The 23,092-nt window shown below is 38.3% G+C and overlaps 1 protein-coding gene across 3 annotated transcripts in view; it reads left to right on the top strand.

The window, feature by feature from the left end:
* Nucleotides 1-15,379, top strand: part of ANK2 (ankyrin 2, neuronal) — a 583,270-nt gene extending 567,891 nt beyond the window's left edge. For 2 of the 3 annotated variants that reach the window (XM_011948367.1, XM_011948366.1), the window contains 4 exons: nt 1,370-1,661; nt 4,966-5,049; nt 5,161-5,325; nt 13,080-15,379. In XM_011948367.1, coding sequence (XP_011803757.1) covers nt 1,370-1,661; nt 4,966-5,049; nt 5,161-5,325; nt 13,080-13,094 — 556 coding nt within the window. In that variant the 3' untranslated portion in view covers nt 13,095-15,379. Of the gene's footprint in view, nt 1-1,369; nt 1,662-4,965; nt 5,050-5,160; nt 5,326-6,640; nt 6,824-9,623; nt 9,716-13,079 lie in introns of all 3 variants that reach the window. The other variant, XM_011948368.1, reaches the window with a different exon arrangement.
* Nucleotides 15,380-23,092: the final 7,713 nt, after the last annotated feature.

The raw sequence follows: 23,092 nt of genomic DNA on the forward strand, positions 1-23,092 counted from the left end.
GGGTCAAAAGTGTGTTTATGAATGCTTCATCTAAACTATAAAATTCCCTGTAGATGACATGGCCATGACTTGTAATATTGCTGCACCTCATTTGCTCTGTAACACTTCAAATATGGAGCTCACCATGCCATTGCTGGTTAGGAGTGTGATCAGTGATGATGTAGCTACCACAGCCAATGGTGCATTTCAACCAATGCACCATGAGGTGCATATGAGGGGACTAGCCATAAAAATATAAATGCAATGCAAACTAGCCACATAGAATAAAAGACTATTAAAATGAGTTGGAATAGAGTTGGGGTGGGAATAAAGATAAGTCTTATGAAGAGCTTCTGGCTGAAGGAAGCTGCAGAGCCTAATTCAGCTCAGAATTTAAATTCCGGCCTTTATGGAAGCCAAGGAGAAAGAGTTGTGTAATTGACATTGATTGTCCAGAAAAAGAAAACAAATTGTGAGAAAGGCCAACATATCCCTAAACCTGAAGTCTGAGAATAGGGTGTCATGAGATTGTATCAAAGCATTTCACTTGTCATTTGGTGAGTTTTGTGGTCACTGACCTGAGAAGAGGCTGAAATGGATAATGAAATTATCTCTTCTACTGAGCCACCCTTGCCCCATCAACCTGTAGGTTTTAAGGGTGAGCATAAAAAAAATATAAGTAAGAAGGAGAAGGACTAAGGAAAAGATGGGAAGAAGAGGAGAGGATAACAGAGAGACATTTTAGGCATTTAATATCTGTGGAGTGATAGATTGCACTAAATACCAAAAGAAGGCACAGAAAAGGCAAATAATCTTATTTAGCAGTTGAGGTTATCAAAGTTACATTGGAGTAACTCCAGACTATCAATGAAAAAAGTTTCCATGTCAACAGATGCCTCTATTATTAAATGAAACAGTTTTTCAGAGGTACAATAAGAATTTCCTTGTATTGATAGTTATGATAACTATATTAACATGGGGATTTATTTAATTCTGCCAAATTTTGATTCTTGCTTCAAAAGCCTTATTAGCTACAAATACTTATGTAAAATTCATCGCATCCTCAATATCACCTTGAGTTATAAAAGAAAAGATGAAACTATAACTTATATACATTGTAGAGGTTGGGTAACTGTAATACATTTTAGGATAATTTTCATCTTTAGAATAGTACATCACTCTTTGCCAGTGCTAGATCTCAATGAGCTACAACTCTATGTCTCGTCATATTATTTTTCTTCAAATGCCTTTCTTGGCCAAACGTACAAAAACTATTTTGATTCTCATAGACTATGGAAAAACCAGCTCCATCTTACTTTTCAATTTGCTTGTTTGAGCGGGAGGTGAAATGCAAATGTCCCTGAAGTCTCGTTTGACTTTTTCATTCCAGTGTGACAACTCCAGGAACAGAAGCATCAGAGACTCAGAAGGCTACGACAATATCTGGCTCTCCCAGCAAGACACCTGAGGAAGTTAGCACTCCTCCAGAGGAGGACAGGCTGTACCTCCAGACCCCAACATCCAGTGAGCAGGGAGGCTCTCCCATCATACAAGAACCCGAAGAGCCCTCAGAGCACAGAGAGGAGAGCTCTCCATGGAAAACCAGCCTTGTAATAGTGGAGTCTGCCGATAACCAGCCAGAGACCTGTGAAAGACTCGATGAAGTTGCAGCTTTTGAAAAGGTAAGACATTCCTCTCCACTTTCTCGCCCACCTGTAACAAAGCTACAAATCTTCCAGTTTCCATTTCTCTGATGGTTTATTTTTTTCACTTCAAAACAAAAAAGTTAACCAAATTAATTAACCTGGCACATGGAAATCCTCAATCCCTTTTAAAATCTGAGAGTCGATTAATCTAGAAGAAATGGTGCACAGTTCCAGTGCTAGTGATTTGATCATCAGCCCTGCTCTTATCACTGGAAAGTCTTTTGCTAAGAAAAATGAACACGGTGGTGAAACAATACATCTGGAGGAGCTTTTCAAAATTAGTAAACTTGGGCATGAAAGTTGGTGGCAGAGATTAATAGCAACAGGTAAGTCTGCCATGGGATGTGTTGGGACCAGCAGGCTTGTTAGATCTCTGGCCTGTCAGGTGATGAGCACGCAGACTGTGGATATTTGGGTGGGGTTTAGCTGCCAAAATAAATTTTTCTCATTAAATGCAAGATGATTTCCAAGTTAGATTTTTTTTTTAAGATTTATTTTGGGAATGACTGAGAAAAAAATCATTGTACCTAAACTTACAGCAGTTTCTAAATGTACAAATGCCTGACAGTGGCATATTTCATAGCGCTTCCTTTGTCATTAAGTGAGTTTTAAAATTGTGAAAAGGGGTGGGGCCATGTTAAGAAAGTAATCAACCGTTGGCCGGGCACGGTGGCTCACAGCTATTATCCCAGCACTTTGGGAGGCCGAGGCGGGCGGATCATGAGGTAAGGAGATCGAGACCATCCTGGGTAACATGGTGAAACCATGTCTCTACTAAAAATACAAAAAAATTAGCCAGGTGTGGTGGCGGGCGCCTGTAGTCCCAGCTACTCTGGAGGCTGAGGCAGGGGAATGGCATGAACCTGGGAGGTGGAGCTTGCAGTGAGCTGAGATCCGGCCACTGCACTCCAGCCTGGGTGACACAGCAAGACTCTGTCTCAAAAAAATAAATAAATAAATAAAATAAATTTAAAAATAAAAAAAAGGAAATTAATCAACCATTTATTCTCAAAATACAGTCTATATAGTTCACATACCTCAGAATTGATTGGAGAGCTTGATCCCTTCTCAGAAATCCTGAATTAGAATGAATCCCAGGGTAGGGAGAGAGAACAAGAATTTGCCTTTTAAATAACTCCCCAGAGGATTCTCAGCCACAAAAAAAGTATGAGAATCTGTTTGAATTAAACTTAATTTAATATAAATTAAATTAGATATTGTTTTTTCTTTTAAAAAGTAATAGAATTCAAAAACACTTTATATTTCAAAGTGTTTTTAGAGCAACTTAGCAGTAAAAGAAGAGTTACGTGAAATAATTGAAATTTTGGGGAAAATAAAGTGAAACAGCATATCTTTGGGTTGAAGACACACATGTGTTTTTGTTCACTTTACGAATGAGATCTGCTGCTAGGAATTGTCTGAAATCATAACTAAAATTAGGAAAGATTCAGGCAGATGAGAACTGTGTCCTGATTTTTGGCAGTTTTCTTAAATAATAAATTCATGCCATGAATGAATTTTTATTCCAAGTTTGCTTTTGCATAGAATTATTCATCTCTCAAATTCTTGGCTTGAATGAGTACTACTAAAAATGTTTCATACATGTTATCTGGGCTAAAAGTTACCAAATGTAGCCTAAGAATCCATAGGCTTAGTGAAGTTAGACTTGAAACAATTATTTGGATAATACATGTGTTTAATCTATACTAAAGAAATACATTTGTGTAAGTCATTCTGAATTTCACATAATTTATACAGGCCTGTTCAACTTATTCTTGATGAGTATCAGGCATTTCTTTTAAGTTTCCCATGTGGACCCTTATTTCTCATAACCCTAACTTGGGCATCCAATTTTAATCACTTTTCTTGCCAACCATATTTCTAGGCAGTAGATTCCTGATTATATTTAAAATATAATTTGGTTTAGAATTTACATGTCTTCCTTTAGCAGAGACAAATGTAAACATATAACTTGAGTTTTACAGTATGTTAAGTAGATCTACTTGAGCTTTGTCTTTTTTAAAAACAAAATTTCTTTAGGGAACAGTAATTCAATATATGACTCCTAAGGTAATATGTGCTAAGCTAAAATTATGTTTCTTGCTTTATCTCTGGCTTTTGGCCAGAGCCCTAAAATACTATTGGTCACTTTATCTCAACTTCCCCGCAAAGTTATTCTAATATTATTCAGAGTCTGCCTTTTTTGATGCCAGAGAGATGCACTATTGGTTAGATAATAGCTACAGGAAACTTTGACTTCCTGCAAAAAGTTCTGCTAGAAACAGGGGATATTCCTATACCTTTGGGTGAATAATTCCAAGCCTAAGCACAAGCGTCAGTGGCTCATAAGTGTTTACTGAACTGCTGAGGGTCTATGTTTACAGTCAGGCTTTTTTTTTAGGAGTTTAAGTAAAAGAAGTCACGTGAGTAAGCTGCTTATTATTTTGGAGAGATTTTGACAGATGAGTTCTCCAACAGCTCTCAGAATTCCAGAATTTTTTTTCATTCATTGAACAACAAAAAAACAAAAGAAACCAAAACACTCTATTTTTGTTGATGTCTGAGACCAGCACATACTTGTTTTCACCTCTACCAACTTGTCCACCAAAGACTCCATGAATAAAAGTTTCACAATACAAAGTAAGCTAAAGAAGAAACCAGTAGTGAAGTCATTCCTTAGCATGTTAAACAAAGCAATGCTTCCATGCTTCCACCAGGAGCTAACAGAGGAATTAGGGGAGCTGGAGGCCAGCTCAGATGAGGAGGCGATGGTAACTACCAGGGTTGTCCGCCGGCGAGTGATTATTCAGGTACCCGCTGTTAAATTACTGCACGTCAGGGACAGTCCTGTCCCCATACCCTCAGAGAGTGATCAGCCTGGATCAATGAAGGCTTGGCATGTTCCTTAGGTAGTGCATGGCCATTCAAAAGCAGACCCCTTAACGCTCATAAGTTCTGTTTGCAAAGAAATGCAGTGGTTCCAGCTTTCCTCCAGGAGAGCCACCAAGTAAGAGCAAGAATTGGCTTCTTCACTTCCACCCACCTCACCTCTCGCTTAACTATTTTTGTTGGTTTGATCTAACTTTGGTCAGATTCTCCTAAGCATGTTATTACCCACCTGCATTTTTCTTTTAAACAAACTAGTTGACAGGATTTTGTATCTCAGCAATGCTTCTCAGCATCGCCTTTGGTTTTCTAACATTCCTCACGTTAGAAGCACTTGGGAGTAGTTCCTCAGAATTGGTGCCAGTGCAGTGACCCTTTTCTCTCAACTGTTTAGGGAGACGATATGCCTGAAATACCCCCAGAAACAGTCACAGAAGAAGAATACATTGATGAGCATGGACACACCGTGGTAAAGAAGGTATTGTCTAGTATATCCTAACAGGCTTGATTACAAACTTCCTGTTTAAAATGTATCAATTCCATGGTACTGTCACACAAAAATAAGATACACAAATGAAATACATTTCAGGTTACTAGGAAAATCATTAGGCGGTACGTATCCTCTGAAGGCACAGAGAAAGAAGAGATTACGGTGCAGGGAATGCCACAGGAACCTGTCAACATCGAGGAGGGGGATGGCTATTCCAAAGTTATAAAGCGTGTTGTATTGAAGAGTGACACCGAGCAGTCAGAGGTGAGACAACCTGATTCTCTAAAACCCATTTTATGGAGAGGAACAAAATAGAATTCAAAAAAGAGGAATGAGATTGTTTATTCACATTTTCCTCACATCTCCCTTTTATATGGCAGTTTGCTTTTAGTTGCACGTTCAGTTTTTGTTTTCATGATTCTATGTGATTTTAAGACAGCCATCAGGGAGACTTCTAGGCATTATACTCATTGTTTTTGTTTGGTCTTTTAAAAAATATCTATTCTTTATTTAATTCATGGTTGACCACTGCAGAAATCCAAAAGTCAAATTTTGAAAGAATACAATTCTATTTGCTGGGCAAGCAGTACGCTGTGGAAAGACTGTGTAGAAATGCACTGTGGGGCTTGTGCCTGCTTGGCACACCAGCCTTCTGAAAGTCACTCTAGATAAATATTTGATATTCAGATTTCTGCATTGCAGAGTTACTAAAATCAGGATCTAGAAACTCTTTGATTTATCCTTTTTGCTTTTTGTTTTGAGGCAGAGTCATACTCTGTCACCCAGACTGGGGTGCAGTGGCATGATCTCAGCTCACTGCAACCTCCACCCCCGGGTTCAAGCGATTCTCTTGCTTCAGCCTCCTGAGTAGCTGGGATTACAGGCACCCACCACCACGCCTGGATAATTTTTGTATTTTTAGTAGAGACAGCATTTCACCATGTTGGCCAGGCTTGTCTTGAACTCCTGACCTCAAATGATCCACCTGCCTCAGCCTCCCAAAGTGCTGGGATTACAGGCATGAGCCACTGCACCTGGCAATCTATACTTTGATTTATTTCTGTTTTACTTCCCTTTTTCAGGGACATATTTACTTGCTTTGACAACAATTTGTGAAATTCTCACTATTTTCCATTCATTCACATCCTCAAAATTTTATATTATACACATGAGATTCTCTAGAAATCTACTTTTCAGTTTCTCGTAGCTTTTAGAGCTCCTCCTTTGGGGGCTAATTTTATCTTCATAATGCCAAAAGAAATTATTTAAACATGAGAAGAGTTTTTTTCACATATTATTATGTCTGTATTACACTGAGCAGTTTCTTATTCACAAAACTGATAACTTTTTGTTCAAATAACTAATTAAGTTTGCTTTGGTGTTGTGGAGATACAGTCATGATGTAGATATTACCAATAGGTTATAGTTTGTTTTTTTCTAACTCTGCTTCCCATTGCTGTTTTTTGGAAAGCCAGTATGTAACATTATAGTTTTGTCCTTTGTTTTTTAACATAGAAAAAGTCATCATAGTTACATTTGGCAATCAGACATTGTCTATTGTGTGTCCTTCGATCATTAGGTCACTTTGTGTGAGCCCAGCATTTTGTCCAGTACCTCACAATTTCAGGCTGAGCCAGTGGAAGGCCGTAGAGTCAGCAAAGTTGTTAAAACAACTGTGGTACGTGGAGAAAGGATGGAGAAGCATCTGGGGGATTCTAGTTTAGCCACTGATCTTCCTTCAGCCAAAGATGACTTTGAAGAGGTATAGAAGCATCATCATTTTGTCTTTGTGTGTGTGTGTTTTATGTTGCTTTGCTTTTGAAAAGAAAATCATTTGTCATTGTGTCATTCCATACGTGAATTCATGGAAAGGTGCAGAATAATTCAAGAGGGTAGAACTCCTGTTTGAATAACTTGCAGAGTAATGTTTCCTCAAACTGTGGTGTTCATTGGTGTCACCTTAACAGCTTTTAGAAGTCCAGATAACTAGGATTTGCTTCTGCTGAATCAGACTCAGAATCTCTGAAGCTGGGATATGATTATACATCTTGTTTAAAAGTCACAGAAGTGTCTTGCTTTGTCAATTAATAAGGGAAAGAAATAAAGACATTGCAAATTATATTTGCTAGCCAATCTTTTCAGATATTATCTGTGATAGACGTTAAAAGAAAATTCAGATCTATTCTATGTCCATACAATTTAAAAGCATTTGCAATTATTTAAGTTCTGGTTTCCAACAATTAGAAAATGGGTCCACAGTAACAGATCCACAAACCCTTACTAAAATCCCCAAATTCTGAAAACCAAAACAAATTTTGTAAGCTAATTTGGAAGTAAAACTTGAAATAAATTGGCATGGAGCTATGCTGACATGAAGCTTTTTTATTCTACCTAGAGTGAATGTTTAGTGATATAAAAATGCGTTTGATTGCAGGATGTCATCTTCACCTCCTCTGGGGTGTTAGTATTATACAGTACAGTCATGCATCGTTTAACCCATTTATGCCAGAGGTTGCAATTTTTAAAATTTTTGCATTAGTGAAAAATCAGACCTTGGTGATGACCTTGAGCAGTAGGATATAAGTAACTTCCACATGCCTAGCGTTCACTAGGCATAAGTGGGTTTTAATGACAGGGATAGGTGCTGGGAAGTACATCGTTAGACAACTTTGTCATTGTGTGAACATCGTAGAGGGTCCTTACACAAACCTAAATGGCATAGCCTACTACACACCTAGGCTGTAAGGTACAACCTATTGCTCCTAAGCTACAAACCTGCACAGCATGTTACTGTGCTGAATACTGTAGGCAATTATAACACAATGGTAAGTATTTTCCTATCGAAAAATAGAAAAGGTTTAGTAGATATACAAAATAAAAGATTAAAAATGTTCTACCTGTATAGCATACTTACCATGGAGCTTGCAGGACTGGAAGTTGCTTTGGGTGAGTCAGTGAGTGAGTGGTGAGTGAATGTAAAGGCCTAGGACATTACTGTACACTACAGTAGACTTCATAAACACTGTACACTTAGGCTATGTTTAAATTTTCCTTTAAGTTTTTAAAATCTTCTTTCTGCAATAATAAATTAGCTTACTGTAACTTTGACTTTATAAGCTTTTACATTTATTTTAACTTTTGACTCTTTTGTAATAACACAAGTTAAGATGCAAACACGTTGCACAGGTGCATTAAAAATTGTTTTTCTTCATATCCTTGTTCTATACACATTTTTCTGCTTTTAATTTTTTTAAATTTATTATTTGTTTCTACTTTTTAAGTTTTTTTTTTTTTTTTTGCTAAAAACAAGACCTAAATATGTACATTAGCCTAGGCCTACACAAGGTCAGAATTATCAATATCACTGTCTTCCTCCTCCACATATTGTCCCACTGGAAGGTCTTCAGGAGCAATAACACATAGATTTGTCATATCCTAAGAAAACAGTGCCTTATTCTGCGATACCTCCTGAAGGACCTGCCTGAGGCTCCTTGATAATTAACTGTTTTTTTAATAAGTAAAAGGAGTACACTTTAAAATAGTGATAAAAAGTATCACTTTTATAATACTTGATAATGATAAGTGACTGTTACTGATTTATGTATTTGCTATACATAGTAAATGTATTTATCATACATAAACCAGTAACATAGTCATTTATTATCATTATCAAGTATTATGTACCCTACATAATTGTATGTGCTATGCTTTTATATGATTGGCAGCTTAGTAGGTTTATTTACACCAGCATCACCACAAACATCTGAGTAATACATTGCACCATGAAGTTAGAACAGCTATAGCGTTGCTAGGTGACAGGAATTTTTTAGCTGCATTATAATGTTATGGGACCATGTCATATATGCAGTCCATTTTTAACCAAAATGTCATTATGTAGCGTGTGACTGCATATGCATTATATTACCTTGCTAAAATCCAAAAGGGAAAAAAAATCTAAATTTTGAAACACATCTGGTCCCAAAGTTTTGACTAAGGGATCCTGGGCATGTGCAAACATCTACAAAGTGCTTTTGCTATTGGAACATTTTGACATTAAATGCTATATGTGTGTCCTCTACTATATGCATAATATATATTGAAATCATATATGAATTCATTGGAGTATTAAAAGCAAGCCTTTTTAAATACTTTCAGTTTTCACATTTTGACAACTGGCAATCTTGAATGGTCAAAAATGAATTATCTATGTTATGCTATTTGGGCCTTGTTTGCTTATTTTTGCCTCTGGTTATTATATTCATCATTAAAATCTCCACTGTAAAAAGGAGTTGGGTGAAGCAAGGAGGAAATTGAAAGTCAATGCATATGGATGTTAGTTAGCAGCTTTTGTAAAGTAAAATAACAAATCTCCCACACAAATGAGAGAAACTAAAAGGACTTGTTAAATAAAACTCCAAACTTAAATCTGCTTCTAGGAATTGTATTTATTTATCCTTTCAAGTATATGTTTTCATACTGACTATGAGTAAAGCAAAGCAATAGATTGTTTGAAAGTGTGTAGTTTATGATGAGCTTTGTCTTTTCTTTTCTTCTTACTTCAGGCTTTGAGTTACACAGGTAGCCACATGAAAGTCCACTTACCCAGTTTAGTAGAGAATGAAATCCTGAAAGAGGATGGATCGATAATTAAAAGGTTTGGGTTAGCATGGGGTGATGCTTTGCCAACTAACACCATAAAAATTTTTCCAATTTTAAGAAAAGAAGGAGAGAATCCCTACATCTACCCCAAAGCGGATAGAGAACTGCCTGTATCATAAGGCTTTGGTCAAGTACTGGATCTATCAAAGTGTCATCCCTGAAGTCTCCTCTTGATACTTTAAACATAATACTAAGTCATAGCAAGAATGAGACTCATGCTTATACAGTCTGATTCCTTGGGTTTTAGCAAGTCATCAACTTAGTTGAAGTCAGCCTGCTGGTATTCCATTGTGTTGACAGATTCAGAGAGCATAGGAAGAAGAATCTAATTGATAGATCACAAATTAATTTTGTGACCAGCTATATTCAGCTCAATCTTAGTAAATCATTACTTTGAATGGTATGTGGTTTCTTTTAACGGCTGCTATATGATTCTGCATGTGAGTGGCAAATAACATAAGCATGAGTTTGATACCCATGAAACAAATGTACCTAGCAATGCTGAAACCTAGGGCTTTAGTGAGTTAAGCAAGTATCATGAAAGCAGTAAGCAGTACATTTTTATGCTTATACAAGGGGGCTGACTGTGAGGCACACTGGTCTGCCCTGGTCTCTGTTATGGATTTGATGTATAAACTTGGGCACTGTTCCATAGATCTACTCTCACTTCTCACTGGTCCTCTAACAGCACTGTAAGTATTGAGGTTAATAAAATGTGCCCAGCTTCTCAGTGAAAAGACACAGTGGAAATCCAAGTTACCATCGTGCTTTTCACTTCATTGAAAAGGGGAGAAAGATTGTCATTCAGAGTATGCTACAAAACTATTTTAAGACTTTAGAACATAATAATTAGAACAGCAAAATTAAAGGTTCTGTCACAATTCTACCCTCCAATCAAATGGGAAAAGAGCAGCAGCTAGGAATTTAAAAGAGTGTAATTGCTCTCACAGAACTTAAAAAATGCTACGTGAATTAAGGGTAAAATGCCTTTTATATTCTCAACTTTTAAGTCTTTTATTCAATTATTCAGACGAAACCACATAATCCACGCATGCCCTAACATCATGGGCTCTTCAAACTGGAATAGATTTAGAGATCAATTAATCCAAAGTTCTCAATTACGGCTGGTGAATTTGAAGCCAGGAATATAGACAACTCCATAGAGTTCCCACAGCTAGTTAGTTGTGGAAGCTAGTTAGTTACGGAACTCTATTTGTGATGTACAATGCCTTTCTATATACATTGTTAAAGACATCATATACATGTGTATATTCAGAAACACATTGGCCTACATTTGCCTGCACAGAATATCACAAAATGACCTATAATGAAGGCTTGACCCCTGGCATCAATGCTATAAAGGCTTCTACTAACTCTTAGCAGAAATAGTCAGAAATGTGCCTTTTTGAAGAAAAAAAATGGTTGCTGAATATTTAGGAAAACATCAGATTTCAATCATTGGAATCGAATTTGACCTTTTCATCAGCAAGAACAAATTTAAGTTTGCTTCCAGATGCAGAACAATTCATATAGTATTAAAGAAAAAGGGAGAGTAGAAGAATGTAAGGGAAGAAGGAAGACGGAAACAAGGATGTCCAAAAAAAGCTGAAAGTATTTTGGCTGAAATAAGTTATTTTTTAAAAATCAGGATGATCGTAACAAATACATAGAGGTATTGGATAATGGCAGAACTTCCAGCTTCTTACACTGGGAACGTATAAGGAAAATGCTGGATAAAGCTACAAAAACTGATCATTTCCTACGGAGGTTTTAAGTGAAGATGCATGGGGACTTAAGGGGACTCAGGCTCTGGAATCTTTGACTCTCAGCCCCACTCATGCTAAATCTGTTATTTTTTATTTGGACTGTTGCTAAAATTCTCTAAGATTCAATTTCCTTATTTGTTATAGTAATAGTATCTGGCCCATAAAACACATTCATCAAATACTTGTGGAATGAGAACCTGCATTTAGAAGTATATAGTGAAAAAGGCTGCTCTGCCTATGGAGTAGCCATTTTTTATTCCCTTCCTTGCCTAATAAACTTGCTTATACTTTACTCTAAAAAAAAAGAAGAAGAAGAAGAAAGAAGAAAGAAGAGGAGGAGGAGGAGGAGGAGCAGGAGGAGGAGGAGGAGAAGAAGAAGAAGAAGAAGAAGAAGAAGAAGAAGAAGAAGAAGAAGAAGAAGAAGAAGAAGAAGAGAGCTGAGAATGAGCAAATTACAATATAATTACTTTTAAGTACAGTTACAGGAAAATATTAGTATGACTTAAAATTAGTATGACTATACAAAAGTTATAGCTCTTGGCCCAATGCAGTGGCTCACACCTGTAATCCCAACACTTTGGGAGGCCAAGGTGGACAGATCACCTGAGCTCAGGAGTTCGAGACCAGCCTGGCCAACATGACAAAACCCTGTCTCTACTAAAAATACAAAAAGTTAGCCGGACGTGGTGGTGGGCACCTGTAGTCCCAGCTACTCAGGAGGCTGAGGCCGGAGAATCACTTGAACACGGGAGGCAGAGGTTGCAGTGAACCGAGATTGCACCAATGAACTCCAGCCCGGGCGACAGAGCTAGACTCTGTCTCAAGAAAAGGAGTTATAGTAACCACCAGTCTATAAGGGAGGCAAGTAAACAACAGACTGTTAAATGGCCAGAAATACACAGAATGAGCAACAAGCGTGAGACTCTGAGAATCCGGAGGAAGCAGTTGTCTCTCAATGGCTTTTCTCTTTTCCCTTTCCTCCCCCACCATCTCCAGATGAAGCCTTAGAGAGCCGGGCAGATCATCTTTTGTGGGTAGCCACCTTCTTATATATTGGTAGACTAATATTTCAGTTTTTAAAGACCGATGCCTCATAGAAAAGTTCTCTGAAAACAGAATTTTGGGAAGTTTGGGTGAGGTGACTGTAAGGTTTAAGCTGGCCGCTAAGGTGTTTCAAATAAATTAAAAACTTTTTTTTAGCCTGTCAAAAGGTACTTGTGGTACTATTTCAGAATGAACCAAACTCTATTAAGTCAGAGCTACTTAATCAAACCATGAATGATTTTATGGTTAGTTTTCAAGAAGATCAAATTAAAGCATGGTTTCATTTATTTCAAATTTTTCTTAAAGAATTAAAAAATACTCGTTGTTCCAAAACACTCTTTAAAAAATCTCACGAATCGTTTTAGAGAGGGGAGCTGTGTTTAAAAGAAAGACATAAAAAGGTATCTATAGTTTGTTATGCTGATAGTTTGGTGTGGAAACATCTAAAGGTAAGACATTAAGTACTCAGTGTAATGGTCACCTTCATACCTAACAGCTGCCCTCTAGCAGTGAAAAGAGCGTAATTCTCTCTTGTCTGCTTTTCTCCAGGACAACAATGAATAAAGCCATTACACAGAAGAGGGCTGTGGTGAAGGACCAGCATGGAAAACGCATTGACTTGGAGCACCTGGAGGATGTACCAGAAGCACTAGACCAGGATGACCTCCAGCGCGATCTCCAGCAGCTCCTTCGGCATTTCTGCAAGGAGGACTTGAAGCAAGAGGCCAAGTGAGGGGCTGCCCAGTTCTCACACCAGAAACCACACATTCACTCAATATGCAGCTTCCTGTTTCAGTAGAGGAGTGACCTAACTGGCCTAATTAATGGGATACCCCGACATTTCCACTGTTAGCAAATATACGGCATTTTATTTTAGTTTTCCCCCATCCTCTTTAACTATAAAGCTAAATTGTGACCAAAGATGGCATCCTTCATACTGGATGCTGTATCCAATACTTTGTTGTGTCTGTGCTAACCTGGGAACTGGCCACCTCCATTGTTCTTTGCTTCTGCACAAGATCCATGAAAATCCATTGATCAGAAGAACTTCACCTGCAGACCTCTTCAAGTGACACTATATAGGAATCCTTCCAAGGGATATCTATGTACAATGTATATAGTTGAAATGCTCAGATGAACAACATATTAAAATTAAAACCACTGCCTATTGTAACTACACTGGGCATCAGAATAAAAGGCCTCTAGAAATTGCTGAACAATGGTTAATTAAGATATTGCTAACACAATCGAGTGATAATATAGTTTTACTGCAAAAGAAGCACTTCAGACCTATTATGTCCTTAGAACTTCCAGAGTAGCCACTGCTCCCAGTTAAAGGTGGATTAACAGCCTTGCAGAACTGTCCTGAGACAGTATTGCTGGTGCTGGCCAGCCATGGCTTAGGACTCTCCAACAGCCTCTCTGAGGGAGGGGAGAAGGGAGCAGAGGCCACGCAGAATGAAACGATGGGGTATTCAGTTGCTAGCAGCTACATTGTGTGGCATTCTAGCATCTTCAGGTCTTTAGATTTTGGACAAGTTTTGGCAGGGTATTTTAAAAGCTATAACTACTGTAGTTTTCCAGTTTTCATTGCTGCTTTAGCAAACCACGCTGTCTTACTGGTGGTACTTTCTTCTGGCCACTGCACTGTAGATAATTCATTGGAAACAAGATTTACTCACTACATAAAAGGTTAAACTCCTTCAGTATGTTGGAGTGGTTTCTTTCTTTTTTTTTTTTTTTCCTTTTTCTTTCTTTCTTTTTTTTTTTTCAGGTTTATATCTTCTCTAATACCTGCATGTGGCATTTAAAAATCAAGACCACGGTCAAACCCCTCTTCTAATCACATTAATTGTTTCCATTTTTTTTACCCTGAGTGAGCACTTTTCACTTTCCAGCTAGGTCTGTTTTTCAGCTTGCAGACGAGATTGAGAAATCCTTGAAAATTTGGTTTTGGTTAAAATTTTTGGTTTATTTATTTGAAATCCACACTCCCTTGGAAACTCTTAAGTGCATTTGTGCACTTCTGTTTGTTTGTCTCAAAGAAGGGACTGTAACAATCTGAGTAATTTCCATGTCCTCTTCCTATTCCTCTAGTGGTTGAAGCTGTGTAGCATTTTAACATATATATATTCACAAATATATTCATATAAACAGTATACATTTTGAATCAGTCATTTGTTAAAGAAAAGTATATTCAATGAAGATGAAATTTAAATAAAAAAGGACAGAGTCTATCCTCCAGGGATTGAACATTTTCCAATTATCTGGTCTTTTCCTGTTGTGCAAAAATGACTCATTGCTCCGAATGTCAAAAACAAATGCGACAAACAATGACACTTCATCATTTAAAGTAATGTTGCCAAGAGAAAAAATTTCCTGGGAGGGAGGTTTCCCACAAGCCAAATCTCCTAAGCCTCAAATGCTAGCACTTTTTGGCAGTTGGATAGGAAATGAAACATTCTTTGGCAGCCAAAATAAGAGAGGCCGATGGTGAAACTTTTTGAGACACCCTATGGCCTTCTTGTCAAAACCTTCACTGGAGCTCAAGAAAAGCATTTCTGTTGTGTTATTTGCAGTGCAGATGATGTCTGTGTAACAACATAATGGTTATTCACCCTTTTTTGATTTTGATTTTTGCTGTGTTATCAAAAACTTGAATACTGTGAGAAGAAGTGAATTTTCAGTTGACGAATCAGCATCTTGTTCCCATGGTGATAACACTAATTGAATATATCTATGAGGGCATGTATTAGTTAATGGAAAAAAAAATACAACACTAACAATACATAGCTGCAATGTGTACAATGGCTGATTTAATTAAATAAAATGTACAAGTGTTAAATGTGGCAACAGTGATTTGTTCTTCTTTATCACAAATCTGTGATTTCAGGAGAATAAGAGGTTTTAAAAAGATGAGCTAGATTTGAAACCAACAGAAAGACACAAATTGCTTTTTTTCTTAAGGTTTTTATTTAGTCACTGAATATGCTATATGCCTGGCACTGGATTAAGCACTGGGATAAATAGATTTTGCCTCTGCCCTCAAGAAATTTTTATTGTTCTTGTTATGCAAAAGGAGAAAATAAGGATTTTTGTTTTGGATCACTACTGAATGAAAGAAAATAGGAATTTGGGGACTTGCAGGAGATGAGAAAGGGCAAGTGGGATTGGCAGCACAGCAAGACTGGTTTGGTCCTCTCCCATGAGGCCATGGCTGTCACTAAACACTTTCTGCCTTTGGGAATAGCAGCTGGCTCTGGAGTTTTCTTTCTGTCTTAGAACCTGAGAATTTAAAATTAAATGGACATATTAATATAAATAAAGACAGGGTAGGACTATGCAAAATCAAAATCAGTTGTGTTTGAAGAGTTGTTCCATTTTTTGAAAAATCCCTTTACTGTTGCTATAATATTTTTTACAGTAAAAACAAAACAAAAAAGACATGATTTAGAAATTTAGTAGGTTTTACTTAAATCTTATCTGGTATGAGACAGGAAGCTCACTGGAACTGATTTCTATCCCTGGTGGATTTACAGGTCTTCTGAAATTAAAATACCAATTATGCTTGACATTTTTCAAAGAAAACAGTTAAAGTTAAAAATAATTCCAAAGTAGGAGTGTCTGTGTGATCATCTCTCTCCCTCTCATTTGTTTAATGTGCTGTACTTTCTACTTAGAGCAACTCTGGGCTTGTGTTACTTTGGGTTTCATTAAGGAAATCAAAGCATCAGAGAAGTTCAGTGTCTTCTCATGTTTAATTATTTGCTGTGCGAAACCCATTTTTGTAAAAGAACTTCAGTGACTCATATGCCGTTTTACAGAAATATATTTAAAGGTAGGGTGAAACTTCCAGACTGAGAGAAGATTATGCACAACTCATAAATCACTTGTATTAGTCATAAAGAGGTGAAAGTGAGACATATAAGCACTCTGAAACAGGTTTGAATTGAATTTGAAATTAGTTTGCTCGTGGAGTCACTTGATTTATATCAGCATGGATAGTCTGGGCGTGGGCAAGTAGTCAGGCAAATGAATAAATCAGATAAAGACAATTTAAACGTAGGTCTAGTGAGAACCAAAATCACTATGAGGTTTTTCTGAATAACAGAATAAAAATGAACTGCTTGCTTTCATCATGCTCTAAAAGAAAATGTTTCAAAGTCTATGTCTTTGGTTGCCACCTCTGCTTAAAAACTATATGCTCCTTCCTTCAGTTAAGGTATGATTTCTCTTTCTAATTGAATTGAAGCTAGAATTACAATCATAGAACGAATCACCAAAGTAAGAAAATCTTTTAGGTATCTGTGTGGCGGGGATGGGGGTGGTGATGTCCTGCACACAAATTAAAATACTCCTATTGGGTTACACTCAGGCTTTCTGGAAAAAACAAAAGTTCTCCCTGGCTTTAAATTAGCTCCACAGTATGAAGTAAGCAGTGCATATGAATAGACTTTGGATGGAGCTTTCATCTATGGTAAATAGAGACATTTGACAGTGGTACATGTAATAATTCAAGAGATGTCTTCAGTCACTGGAGAAGTTTAGTTGTTCAGTTCACGAAATGTTTCTATGAGGCAATGTGACAAATTGTTAAGTGTGTTATCTTATAGTAAGACCTGGAGTGGAATCCGTCCAGCTCTATCTAGCCCCCTTTCATGACTTTGTAAAGGTTTACCCACTGGATAACAATTTCCTCATCAGTAAAATAGGAGACACTGCTACTAGCCTTGGATATATCTCACTGCTCCAGGCAGGGAAGGGCAGCCAGTCCTGGCCTCTCTGTCACTCCTTAGTGTAGAAGAGGCCCTGTCACCCAAGTGTCCTTGATGTCCATTCATTGTGGACCTATTTGTGACCCTCTGCCTCTTTGTGTAGCAGTCAGCCTTGGGGTAGGTGTTAAAGGCATTAGCTTACCCCTCTAGGTTAGAAAATACAGTTAATCTTTTCCTATTAGGGAATCACAGGGATGTTATCAGTTAAGCCCTTGGATTCACTTCCCATTCAGAGGAAGGATTCTTCAGGATCTCTTTTTGTTTCCTCAATGGGCCCTGTATTAGTCAGGGTTCTCTAGAATGACAGAACTAATAGGATATATATATATGGGGAGTTTATTAAAGAGTATTAAATCACACGATCTCAAGGTCCCACTATAGGCCGTCTGCAAGCTGAGGAGCAAGGAAGCCTGTCCGAGTCCTAAAGCTGAAGAACTTAGAGTCCAATGTTAGAGGGCAGGAAGCATCCAGTGTGGGAGGAAGATGTAGGCTGGGAGGCTAAGCCAGTCTAGTCTTTTCACATTTTTCTGTCTGCTTTATATACTGGCCATGCCGGCAGCTCGATTAGATGGTGCACATCCAGATTGAGGGTGTGTCTGCCTTTCCCAGCCCGCTGACTCTAATGTTAATCTCCTTTGGCAACACCTTCGCAGACACATCCAGGAATAATACTTTGCATCCTTCAAGCCAATCAAGTTGACGCTCAGTATTAACCATCACAGGCCCTTATAACTGAGTTCTGGTTTCCATTCCTTTTTCTTCCCCCACACTCTCGATTTTGAGGTGTTTTTTTTTCCCCCCTTGTCTGTCAAAAATGACTACAGAATTGGAGAGAGTCACTCAAACTTCCCTACTGAATGGCTGTGCCCCCCCCACTAGCAGCAGGCCCTCCACAGCTGCTGCAGAGTATTGCGGGCAGGGCCTGGGCTTTACTGGAGGTAGCTGTGGACACCTTGGCTGTCTTTATGATGTGCAGAAACAACTGAATCATGATATCCACAAAAAATACACATTGTGCCCATTTTTCCTGGCTGTTGATCAGAACTCAGACCTCGTCTAGGCTATGCTACAGAACTTACATGGCACTGGTACAGCAGCAACTTCTGGATGAAAGGTGCCTTATGTGAATTTTTCAAGTGACTCACAGATAGGTGATACCTTGGAGCCTTAGAGAACCACCATAGTATACCCTTTCTCCTCAAAGAGTCAGGGGGACAATTTCGAGTCTACTATTCTAACAATCCAATTTGTGTTCAGATTAATGTAGTAGTTTCCTAGGGCTACCATAATAAAATAGCACAAACCAGATGATTTAATCAACAGAAAGTCATTTTCTCACAGTCCTGGAAGTGAAAAGTCTAAGACTGAAGTACAGGCAAGATTTTTTTTTTTTTTTTCCTGAGGTCGCTCTCTTTGGCTTGTAGACCACCACCTTCTTGCTGTCCTTACGTGGACTTTCCTGTCTGTGTGTGCTCACATCTCTTATGTCTCTGTGTATATCCAATTTTCTGCATTTTATAAGGATGCCAATCATACTGAATTACAGCCAACCTTAATGGCCTCATTTAACTTAATCACCTTTTTGAAGATCCCTATCTCCAGATGCAGTCACATTCTGAAGTAGTGGGTGTTATGGGCTTTGACATGAATTTGGAGGAGGAGAGGACACAATTCATCCCATAACAATTGGGTTTAATCCAAAAAAAAAAAAAAAAAAAAGCAAGCCCTCTAGGTATTTTAAGAAGGAAGGGATCTAATGCAGGGGATTAGAAACTCACACCAGTGTCAGGAGTGCCACAACAATGAAGGCAGGTGTAAACCCAAAAGGATCTGAGACAGGTCGCAATCAATTTAGAAGTTTATTTTGCCAAAATTGAGGACATGCCTGGGAGATAGGTCTGTGCCTTCTTTGAAAATAATTTTGAGGCCTTCAGTATTGAAAGGGGAAAAGCAGGCTGGAGGGGGAAAAGGAAGGGTATGATCACACTACTAAATTCACATGCTGCAAGGGAAAAGGAGAAGGTAGGGGAATACTCAATTATGTATTCGTTTGGCACTCAGTAAATTGGTGCTTTACACAGAGTAGCTACCCGTGGGGATTTTTAACCTTTTATTGTAGCTATCTGCTTCGAAACAGAAGGAAAGTCAGTGTCTTGCTTGACTCCGCTTTCAGCTTAATTTTTTTCCTTGTGGCATAGTGAATTGGGGGGTTGAAGCTTTTATTTCCCTTTCACACAGAGGAGCTACTACTGCTTTGAAGAAATCCACCAGTGCAGAAATCAGAAATCCAAGCTGCCACTGAAGGGCTCACGTAGCAGCAAACCATATGTTTCTTAGGAGATTGCCCAGATGTGGCTGCAAAAACATTCCATGTGTCTTCTGCCAGAGTCCATGCACCTCTCCCCAGCTGTTCCCAAAGGCATAATTATTTTTCTTCTCTTTCCTTCTCAAATCTTGGGCAAACAACTTTCATCGGCAACTCCACTGGAAAGGGATTCCAAAAAATGTATACCTGAGATTCTTCCCCCAACATGCAGGGAAGAATGTAGAATAGGTCCAAAACGATGCTCAGCTGCTAACAATCATCTACAGTGGCTGAGCCACAGAATAACAGACTTTGTCCATCCACTAATGCATGCAATTCAAGACCTACTAGATTTTAAACATTGTGCTAAGTGCTCGGGGTAGACTGGGCCAAAATCATCCCAGTGGATCACTTTGGCTGAGTTTTCACTATTGACAGTTACTATTCAATGCACTTCTTTCATCCCCATCACAATCCTATGAAACAGATCTAGGTGAGGAAACTGAGGGGAAAAGAAATTGAACAACACGCAACAAATCATGCAGATAGAAAATGACAAAGCTGGGATAAGAACTCAAACAAATGGCACCAACAATAAACAACACTCCATCTCTGAAAAACACAGACCCTTCCCTTTGAATTTATAATATTGCAGCAGAGACATATTGAACTGATCATTTAACAATTAATTAAAAATCAATTTTCTTCTGGGAAAATTTCTTCTTCCTCTGGAAAAATAGCTTTTATACAAGGAAACAGACCTTATTCAGTAACTTTGTCATTACTATTCTGAAAAATCTCTTGCTTCTCAACTCCATTTTCTCTTCCTTATCTGCTTCACATTTGGCAGATGAACTTGACTCTGTCTTATAAGAAAGTAGATGTCAGTGGGCACGAATTACTACAATACTAGGGTTCTCCGGAAAAACAGGACCAATACTGTGTGTGTGCCTGTGTGCGTGCGTGCATGCGTGTGTGTTTATGTGCACATATATATAAAGAAATTTATTGTAAGGAATTGTTCCACGTGATGATGGAGGTTGAGAAGTCCCGAGATCTGCAGTCAGTAAGCTGGAGAGCCAGGAGAGCTGATAGAGATTCAGTCTGAAGGCAGGCTTGAGACCCAAGAAGAGCCAGTGTTTCTGTTTGAGTCCAAAGGCAAGAAAAACTAATATCCCAGCTGAAGGGCAGTCAAGCAGAAGTTTCCTCTTAGTTTCTTTTATTTTCTTTTTGTTACTGTTCTATACAGGTCTTCAACTGACTGGATGAGGCCCACCTGTATTAGGGAGGGCAGTCTACTTTACTCAGTTCACTCATTCAAATGTTAATCTCATTCTACAAACACACTCACAGACATACTCAGAATAGGGTTTAACCAAGTATCTGGCAGCCCATGACCCAGTCAAGTTAACACGTAAATTAGCCATGACAAACACCTTTGCTATTACTACCTCCAAAATCGTCTGTACTTACAGGAACCCTACAACTCATTGTTCTCACAAAGAATGTTCTCTTGTCTCCTGGATTTATGGCCTGTGTACTTGCTATGGTCTAAATATTATGTTCAAAATTTGTATGTTAAAATCACCCTTGCAGGCCGGGCACAGTGGCTCATGCCTGTAATCCCAGCACTTTGGGAGGCCAAAGCGGGCAGATCACGAGGTCAGGAGATGGAGACCATCCTAGCTAACATGGTGAAACCCCATCTCTACTATAACTACAAAAAAATTAGCCGGGCATGGTGGCATGCGCCTGTAGTCCCAGCTACTCTGGAGGCTGAGGTAGAATGTCATGAACCCAGGAGGCGGAGCTTGCAGTGAGCTAAGATCGCGCCACTGCACTCCAGCCTGGGCGACAGAGTGAGACTCTGTCTCAAAAAAAAAAAAAAAAAAAAAAAAAAAATCACCCTTGCAATGTGATAGTATTAGAAAGTGAGGCCATTGGGAGGTGATTCATATGTTGAAATCCTCAATCCCCAACGTGATGGTATTAAGAGGTGGGGCCTTTGGAAGGGTTTCATCTTCATGATTTGGATTCTCATCCTTATAAGAGAGACCCCAGAGAGCCAGCTAGTTACTTCTGCCATGTGAGGACACAGTGAGAAGGTACCATCCATGAACCGGAATCTGCTGGCATCTTGACCTTGGATTTCACAGTCTCCATAACTGTGAGAAATAAATGTCTACGTTTATAAGCTGTCCAGTTTATGGTATTTTTTTACAGCATCCCAAATGGACAAAGACATTCCTGCTGTCCCCTCCCCGTTTCCTGTGGCCTTGCTCTGTCATTGTGTGCTCACTGATGATGTTCTCCACTGGCTTTCTCTCCCGGCATACGAGCACAGCTTACAAGAAAAACAGATTTATCCCCGAATCCAGTCTTTACACCTAACTAATGCTCTCTTTCTCTCTTTTCTTTTTCCATTTCCTTTTTTTCTACATATGCTTTCCTAGTTTTTCATTACTCAAGCCTCCTGCAGTGTGGCTTCAAAAAAAACTGAACAGTAAACATATTAGAAACTATGAGATATGGCTAAACAGAGGTCAGAAGAAAACTAAAAGCCTCAAACTAGGTTCTAATTCTTGTGCTGAGAGTGGCCAGATAGGAAAATAATAGGTGAATTGTCTGAACATAGAAAATGAAGAGAGGGGCTGGCCTATGGCAAGCTGAAGAGAACATGCCATGTATTATATATAATGACGTAAATAGAAACCTTCAATTTATGAAGGTTTTAATGTAGAAAATAAAAATGTGAAAATGCAAAATATATCTAAGAGTTAACTTTTGAAATAATAATATTGATAATGGCTATTAACATCATCAAGAGATAAAAGAGAAAGTAGAAATATGCAATAATAAAAAAGAGAATGGAGGCTGAGTGCTGTGGCTCATGCCTGTAATCCCAGCACTTTGGGAGGCCAAAGTGGGAGGACTGTTTGAGCCCAGAAGTTCTAGAACAGCCTGGGCAATGTGGTGAAATTCCATCTCTACAAAAAAATTTAAAAATTAGTGAAGTATGGGGATGCATACCTGTGGTCCCAGCTACTTGGAAGGCTGAGGCAGGAGGATTGCTTGAGTCCAGGAAATCGAGGCTGCAGTTAGCTATGGTCATACCACTGCACTCCATCCAGCCTGGGTGACAGAGCGAGACTCTGTCTCAAAACAAATGAATAAACAAACAAAAACAAACAAACAAACAAAAGAGAGCGATAATTAGAGAGGAAATAATAGATAATAGTAAGAAAATGTTACCTTATATTTTTTGTAAGTAAATATAAAAACTTCAATGAGAGGTGATTTTTAAATGATAATTACTAAAATCTACCACAGAAGAGATAATAAAGGTAAAGCCCAATAACCATAAAATAATTTGAGTAAGCAAATATTTAACCCCACAAGAAAGAATGAGATCTAGGTACTGTCACAGATGGATTCTCTTAAACTTTCAACACACAGATAATTTTAATACTGAAACCACCAGA

The sequence above is a fragment of the Colobus angolensis genome, unplaced genomic scaffold, assembly GCF_000951035.1.
Source record: "Colobus angolensis palliatus isolate OR3802 unplaced genomic scaffold, Cang.pa_1.0 Scaffold279, whole genome shotgun sequence".
Classification (NCBI taxonomy): domain Eukaryota; kingdom Metazoa; phylum Chordata; class Mammalia; order Primates; family Cercopithecidae; genus Colobus; species Colobus angolensis.